General features: G+C 63.6%; 2 protein-coding genes across 2 annotated transcripts in view; both read left to right on the top strand.

The window, feature by feature from the left end:
- Window positions 1-2,443, top strand: part of R3HDM2 (R3H domain containing 2) — an 87,525-nt gene extending 85,082 nt beyond the window's left edge. Inside the window, exons 26-27 of the mRNA XM_012732279.1 lie at window positions 1,842-2,143; window positions 2,376-2,443. Of these exons, the coding sequence (XP_012587733.1) occupies window positions 1,842-2,143; window positions 2,376-2,443 (370 nt within the window). The remainder of the gene's footprint in view (window positions 1-1,841; window positions 2,144-2,375) is intronic.
- Window positions 2,444-3,532: 1,089 nt separating this feature from the next.
- STAC3 (SH3 and cysteine rich domain 3) lies at window positions 3,533-7,477 on the top strand. Its single transcript, XM_012732587.1, has 10 exons — window positions 3,533-3,749; window positions 3,957-4,054; window positions 4,138-4,210; window positions 4,858-4,955; window positions 6,157-6,223; window positions 6,376-6,425; window positions 6,688-6,773; window positions 6,906-6,957; window positions 7,033-7,170; window positions 7,304-7,477. The coding sequence occupies exons 1-10, from the start codon at window positions 3,533-3,535 to the stop codon at window positions 7,400-7,402; spliced, it is 978 nt and encodes a 325-aa protein (XP_012588041.1). The 3' UTR covers window positions 7,403-7,477.
- Window positions 7,478-7,498: the final 21 nt, after the last annotated feature.

The raw sequence follows: 7,498 nt of genomic DNA on the forward strand, positions 1-7,498 counted from the left end.
GGGGCGGCTGCGTGCGGGGGCGGCGGACACTTACACTGGACTGACTCCCGCAGGGCCACCCTGCCCGCGGCCGCTCTGCGCCCGGCGCCCTCCCGCCCTCTTCTCTTTTTATTTCTTCTCCTACCCTGACGCGAATCCCTTCCTATTTTTTGGTCAGGTAGCATTGGGGGGCCCCCACCTCCCCTGTCCCCTATTCCCTCGCCATCTCCAGCTCCCTTTTCTTTTCTGGTCTTTATGAATATATTTATATGGACAGAATTAAGAAAGACAAAATTGATTTCCCCTTTTCTCTCACTCCCCACCCTGTGCCCCCAAGCCCCACAGAGTTAAAGCTCCCCACACCCCAGAACACCTGTACATTGTTTGTTTGAGATTTGTGCCGCAGTAACAGACACAGTATTTAATTGCACATAAAGATGTTTGCTGGGTATATTCACTGTAAATTTTATTTAATCTGATTTTTTTTGTTTGTTTGGGGATTTATTTGGGGGGAGGTTGATTTTGTTTTTAAATATATATAAAAAAAAAAAAACCAAACTGTCACTGGACGTGAGCATTCCTCTGTTGCCGCTCCGGTGGGGCGGGGCCGGAGGGCTGGGGGGCGCCGGCCCCCGCGGGGAACAGTGCTCCTGGCTGGCTCGCTGCCCCTTGCTGGTGCGGGCGAGTGGCCACGGGGCTTGGGCTCGGCCCCAGCGGCCACTGATGTGGTCGCGGGGCGCCTCCCGTCCCTGTTCCCGTCCCAGTGAGACGTGGCGAGGGGCGACTGGTGACCCACGCTGCTCCGGCTGCGAAGCTCTCGGGCACCCACTTAGGGCCTTGGCTGGCAGGGGCCGAGATGCAGCACGGGCCCGACTCACCCCACCTCCTCCCGAGGACTCCTGGGAGGAAGGACCCGGGCCTTTGCCCTCATCCCAGAGCCGACAGGCCGGGCTCTACCTGACAGGAATGGAAGTGGATAGTTTTTAAAATTAAAGCTACGCTCAGTGGAAGTCTCAGTGCCAAGAAGCCGCGTCCCCTGGTGTACTGTGCAGCTGACCAAAGCTAAAGCAAGTCACTGCCTGCAAAATGGGTCTTTTTCTCTCTCTTTTTTTTCTTTTTTAAGGTTTATTTATTTGTGCACACAGGACCTGGGGTGCAGGCCAGAGGTGCGGGGGTGAGAGGATTCCCCAGAGACAGAGTGGGGAGCTGGACAGGCGGATCCACTGAAACACACTGCTGAGGGGAGCAGCGGGGAGACAGGAGGGGGCCGCTGCGCCCTGGGGGTCCCTCCCTGGCCAGCTGCCAAGAGCTTCACAGCACTGAGACTACCCCCGCGCCCCCAGGTAGGCCTCTGTCAGACGTCCTGAAGCCCCCCAGATCAGGGCTGCAGGTCTGACGAGCCACCCAGAGACGCTGTTGTCTCTCATCCCCCCCTTTGAGGAAGAACAAAGATAGTGGGGAGAAAGGACCAAGAGCATTGCCCCAGAAGTTTCTGGGGTCTGAGTAGCTGTGTTTTGGCCAGGCTCCCCTGAAGTTTGTCTGAAACCCGACCGCCAGTGTGACCCGTTACTTCTTAGACAAGGAATAAACACCACGTCCCACTTGCAAATCGCCCTCCTCCAGGAGCGGTCTCTGTATCCGCGCGGACCTGTGAGCCAGAGTGGGCTCCTCGGTCCCTGCCGCTGGCCCACCAGTGCCGGCCTGAGGGAAGTGGGGTGCGGCAGCGAAGTGATTTAGGAGCCGCAGGCCTCACAGGGAAGGGGCGGTTGTTCCCGAGGGAACAGCTGGCGGCGGCTCCCACCTGCTGTTGAGTGGCTGCAAGCCTGCAAGGCCTTCTCACCTGCGTCAGCCGGCGCCCCCAGGGCCCCTCAGCTGGAGGTGCCCCTGGCCTGCCACAGCCCTGCGCTCCAGGACGGTTGGAGAAATGGGAAAGGAGCCGCCGGCACCCCAGACCCCAGAGCCGCGGCAAGTTCCTGGCGCCGACGGGGCAGTGGCCAGCGGCCCTCAGCTGCGGCGGGCCAGCGCTCGGCCTGGCAGAAGGAGGGCGAAGGGTCCACGTGTTCCCTGATTCGCTGCTTCCTGCCCTGGCCGGCGATCGCGGTGGATGGTCGCTGGAAGGCGCGAAAGCACGGCCGGCCCAAGGCGGCGGCGGCCGAGGAGTCGGGTGGGTCTCGGGGCGCGAGGGGCCGTCGTCTCCCGCCCCCCGCCGCACTCCTCGGCCACCCGTGGGTGGGGACAGGAACAGACGCTGGCTCGGGACTCAGCCGGTGCCGCCTGCCCGCCGCGGGCGGAGGGCCGGGCGTGTGGGGGATGGGAGCCGCGGGTCAGGCCCTGCCCCGGCCGCCGGGTCCAATTTCTCAGTGTCAGCTGTCTCTCAGCTGTCCACTTTCCTCCAGCCTGTCATTTCAACTCTGACACCAAGCACGCGGCCAGGCGGTCTACAGCTCCCACCGCAGCTGGTTGAGCAGAGGCCGCAGGCCGGACGGGACTGTCTAGCCCCAAGGAAGTGCACAGCCCCCCAACACCCGGCAGGACCCCGGGGCACCCTCCTCCCTCCACAGACTGGACTGACTTAGGGAATCAGAAACGTAAGTTGCCTCCTCATCCTCTTTCTGGCCCCAGCGTGCTCACCCTGCCCGCCACAGTAGTGTGGTCAGCTGCTTTATTTCTCACCTAGTCTGCGAGTCGTTTGGCTTTCAGGAGTGAAATAATTACTTTATTCCAGAGTAAAACTAGGATTAGAGGGTGGAGCGGAGGTGGGGTCAGGGACCAGTGGGAAAGGAAAGGCTCATGTGACCTGAAAACTTAAAATAGCTGGGGCCTGGGACAGGCTTGGGCCTAGGCACCAAGCCCCAGGGCTCAAGAAAGGCAGCAGCCGGGGGCGGACAGGGCCGCGCTCCCAGGAGGGCCGGGGAGGCGTGGTCCTGCCTCCCCAGAGGAGACACAGCCTCTGCCCAGAGCCCCAGCCCTGCAGCTGGGACCCCCAGCCTGGGACCGCGGGCGCTGGGTGGCGGCGCGTCTGCAGAGGCTTCCCTGGGCCCAGGAACCCGCCTGCACATGAGCTCGGCCAGGGGTCTCTGCTTACTCGTCTCTCCCCCAGAGTCTCCCCTTCAGGGATCGCCTCTCACACGTTAAGGGACTTGAAAAGGTGGGGGGAGGAAGCCAGGGTTAGATTCCATAGTGGGTCCAACCTCTTGCAGGATGACAGAAAAGGAGGTGCTGGAGTCTCCTAAGCCCTCCTCCCCAGCAGAGAGCGGGCACGGCGGGGTGAGTGGCCTCGGACCGTGGGTGCTGCGGGGGTGGGGGCCACGGCAGCCCTGAAGCAAAGTGCTTGACTTGATCGCCTGTGGCTGTGCCCAATCACTGTCAGGGTGCCAGCCGGCACCCTTGCTCCGGGGTCGCCTGTTCAGGCGAGGACCACACCCCGTTAGCTGCAGCCCCTGCTCCGGAGCAGGGGGCGGTGGTTTGATGCCGGGTCCCCTCACTCCCGCCTCCCCGCCAGCTACAGCGGCTGAAGCAGTTGTTCAGGAAGGCGTCCCCAGAGGCGAAGGCGATGGAGGCCCCCCCGGAGCCCCAGGCCAACGGGGAGGCGGTGGGGGCTGGGGGCGGGCCCATCTACTACATCTATGAGGAGGAGGAGGAAGAGGAAGAGGAGGAGGAGGGGCCCCCCCCAGAACCTCCAAAGCTTATCAATGACAAGCCCCACAAATTCAAAGATCATTTCTTCAAGAAACCCAAGTTCTGCGATGTCTGTGCCCGGATGATCGTGCGTGAGTCATGGGGCGCGGTGGCGGGACGCCGTGGGGGGCAGCGGGCGGGAGGCGGGGTGCGGAGGGGTGTCCCTGCGGCAGACCGGCTTTCGGACCACGCTGTCGGGGGCCGGAGGGGCCGAGTCTCCGGCAGAAACAGCGGGAAAGCTGGGGTCCGAGCGGGGCTGCAGCGGGGAGCCTCACCCACCTGCTCTCCCCTCTCCCAAGTCAACAACAAATTTGGGCTCCGCTGTAAGAACTGCAAAACTAACATTCACGAGCACTGTCAGTCCTACGTCGAGATGCAGAGGTGCTTCGGCAAGATCGTGAGTGGGGCGGGGGCGCGGCAGGGCGGGGCGGCCTCCCTTCGCCACTCGGGATCGGCTCTGAGGCCTCCGTCCACCCGCAGCCCCCTGGTTTCCACCGGGCCTACAGCTCCCCGCTGTACAGCAACGAGCAGTACGCGAGTGTCAGAGATGCCTGTGAGTGCCCGCGGGCCTGGGGCCGGGCGGGGGTCAGCGCCACTTCCAGACCGGGAACCAGCAGAAAGACTCGCTTCCGAGGCGCTCCCCTGGGCGAGCAGGCCGGCGCCCTGGACGCAGAGAAGGCCTCTCCCTGTTAACAGCTGAGGGGGCCGGAGGCCGCCAAAAGGAAGCCTCACCTGCCTCGCCTCAGCACCTGCGCTCTCCACGGGCAAAACCATTTCTGACCACAAACAAGGGCCCGCCTGCCGCCCTTAACAGAGCATGGCCGGTGAGCTGCGGCGCCCAGGGACGGGCCAGAAGCTGGCAGAGCGCCAAGCCGGCGTGGTGGGGAGGACAGGCTGGCACTGAGGAGCGTGGGGAGGAAGAGGAGCCGCTCGGTGGCACCCGACTTGCAGTGCCACTCGGCAGGATGAAGGCCAGCAGAAGGGCCCGGGCCGCAGCCCCCAGCCAGGCCACCCGCCCGAGGCGCCCTGCCTGCCGGTGTGCCCGAGGCCCCATGCGGGCGGCGCCTGCTGTGCCCCTCTGCCCCTGCCCCTGCCCCGGCCTGCTCCCATCCCACCGCAGGTTTCCACCCCGCTCTCCTGGGGTCTCTGCGCCCGCGCCTTGCTCTGCCCGTAACATCTCGCCTTCTCCCACCCCAGCAGCGGCTGCCAACCGCAACGACCCCGTGTTTGAGACGCTGCGCACCGGGGTGATCATGGCGAACAAGGAGCGGAAGAAGGGGCAGGCTGACAAGAAAAACGTGAGCGCCAGCCTGCTGCCGGGCCGTGGGAGCGAGGGCCGTTCCCCGAAAACCGCACAGACGGTTGTGCAGCTTCAGGGCCTCTTAGAGCTCTGGCCCTACAGTGTTTTCTCCAGGAAGTGACCAGATGAAGGCTACACCCTAGGCAGCAGGGGCTGAAGATGTGCTTTTGGGTTGGGTGACGAGAACTGGTCACGCCAAGTACGCAGAGAATTCTAGGTAACACGCAGAGGTCCGCAAAGGCCACAGTCCGGCCCGTTCACCTTACTGACGGGGCACGAAGCTCGTGCCCGGGGGTTGCTTCACCCTTCTGTAACAGGGTCAGGAAGGCCACGGGTTAGGTTCCGCTCAGAAGGAAATTCGGTAGCGCCCGTTGTCTCTGGGTAGCCGGAGGGCGCTGTGAACGGCGGCCGCAGTCAGGTGGAGTCCCAGGACCGGCTGACTGGCAGTACCAGAGTACCCTGGCTCCATGAGAAGTGCCTGGCTGGGGGGCTCCACTGCCATGACACGACGGTCTGGGTGCCCCCCACTGGTGCAAGTGAAGATGTGATTGGTTTGTCCATTACGTCTGCGGGAAACCTAGGAGGGGACCTTAACCACTGACCAATAGATTTACAAATCTTACAGACTAGGAGAACGGGTAAAAGCTAATCACTTGAGCATCTGTAGAGAAAAACACCTGAATCTTCTTGGATCAAAAGAAAAATCAGCGGCACAAACAGCCAAAGGCCTACTAGCCTCAAAGTGGTGGACGTGGAGGCTGGCGCAAACCAGCGATTTCTGTGGGCTCAGCCGGCTTACAGGGCGCTCGCAGAGTGACTTGCTGTTTCCAGAAGCACTGTGGCCTCTCTTGTCCTGGGGGATTCTAAAAACTGCTGCCCGGTCTCTCTTACACGGATGGGAGTGGGCGCGGGACCCACGTGGGTGGGCAGCTGCTGTCCTCGGGCTGGCTGTGCTGCACGGCTGCAGGCCGCAGGTCAGGGTCAGTGGCCGCGGCGGGCAGACGGGGAGACGGGCATCGTCTCTGTGCCACCTGCGCCCGCCCGCGACACTGGCAGGGGCGTGCGGCGCCGTAGAGGCGGGTGGCCGGGTTGGGTGTCTCCTCCAAGGCTGCTTTCCTCCCCGGGGCGCTGTGACTCTAAGGTTTCTGGCCTCACTCTGGGCTCCCAAGACAATACCCTGATGCTGGTGCCCCCTCCAGCCCCTAGCGGCCATGATGGAAGAGGAGCCCGAGTCAGCCAGAGCAGAGGAAGGCAGCCCGCAAGAGGGTGAGTGTCGCCCCCGAGCCGGGACACAGGGCGGTGTCCCCCCAGCGCGAGGTGGGGGCCAGGAGTCCCCGGGTGTGGAGCTAAGGTTAAAGAGGGGCTTCAGCAGGCTGGCAAAGGGTGAGCCAGAGACAGTGTTGGCATTTCCCATCCAGGCAACCCTGAAGGGGCTAAGAAGGCAGAGAAGAAGACTCCTGATGACAAGGTGAGAGCCATCTTCCCTGCAGGGGCCCTCGTCCTCTCCCCCGCGCACAGCGGCTCCCGCTGGGTCTGTGGGTGCCTGCTCACCTGCCTCCCGCACGCCCGCGTGTACTCACGCACACAGAGCTCTAGATCTATATATTCCTTTTAGTTCAGGGGCCTGGGAGACAGTGGGAACGTGGGTGTGAAGTCTGCCCCGCCTTGGATTCCTGTAGCTCACTGTGGGGACAGAAAAGCCCTGACCGTGCCAACCCTCTCACCCCCAGCACAAGCAGCCCGGCTTCCAGCAGTCTCACTACTTTGTCGCCCTCTATCGCTTCAAGGCCCTGGAGAAGGACGATCTGGATTTCCCGTGAGAGGCCTTAGGATCGGGATGGGGCGTCCTGGGGAAGGAGGGGTCCTCTAGGCTTGCAGCCCCCTGGGGCTGGGCCTGCCACGGCCAGTGGACCGCGGCGTGCCCCTGACCCTCACCTTCCTCTCCCAGACCCGGAGAGAAGATCACCGTCATCGACGACTCCAACGAAGAGTGGTGGCGGGTAGGAAAAATAGCTGAGCCTGGGGTTGCACTGGGTTGCGCTCAGAGCCTGCGACTGATCCCGCCATCTCCCCAGGGGAAAATAGGGGAGAAGGTCGGGTTTTTCCCTCCGAACTTCATCATCCGGGTCCGTTGTGGAGAGCGCGTGCACCGCGTCACGAGGTCCTTCGTGGGCAACCGAGAGATAGGGCAGATCACTCTCAAGAAGGACCAGGTAGCTCCGCGGGGCCAGCGGCCGGCAGGGCCGTCTGCACACGACACCCTCCCGGGGCGGGACTGCAGGCGCCTCCGCGTCCAGCGCCCGCCGGCCGGGCCCTCCCGACTCTCCCCGACCCTGTCGTCCTCAGATCGTGGTGCAGAAAGGGGACGAAGCCGGAGGCTACGTCAAGGTCTACACCGGCCGCAAGGTGGGGCTGTTCCCCACCGACTTCCTGGAGGAGATTTAGGGGCGCAGCCTGCCTGCGCCCCACGTGGGCCGGGCCCGGACGCTGGGGGGAAGGCGCGAAGGGCCCGCTGCTGGCTGGGGGCGGGGGAGCCTGTGG

This window comes from Condylura cristata, unplaced genomic scaffold, assembly GCF_000260355.1.
Source record: "Condylura cristata isolate star-nosed mole 26May11 unplaced genomic scaffold, ConCri1.0 scaffold00034, whole genome shotgun sequence".
Lineage (NCBI taxonomy): Eukaryota > Metazoa > Chordata > Mammalia > Eulipotyphla > Talpidae > Condylura > Condylura cristata.

What these genes read in the sequence shown, in the direction of transcription:
- STAC3 (XM_012732587.1), top strand. Translation starts at nt 3,533, where the DNA reads ATGGAGGCCCCCCCGGAGCCCCAGGCCAACGGGGAGGCGGTGGGGGCT. An exon ending in CTGTGCCCGGATGATCGTGC is followed by an intron (nt 3,750 to 3,956) that starts GTGAGTCATGGG and finishes CCCTCTCCCAAG; the next exon opens with TCAACAACAAATTTGGGCTC. An exon ending in AGAAGACTCCTGATGACAAG is followed by an intron (nt 6,426 to 6,687) that starts GTGAGAGCCATC and finishes TCTCACCCCCAG; the next exon opens with CACAAGCAGCCCGGCTTCCA.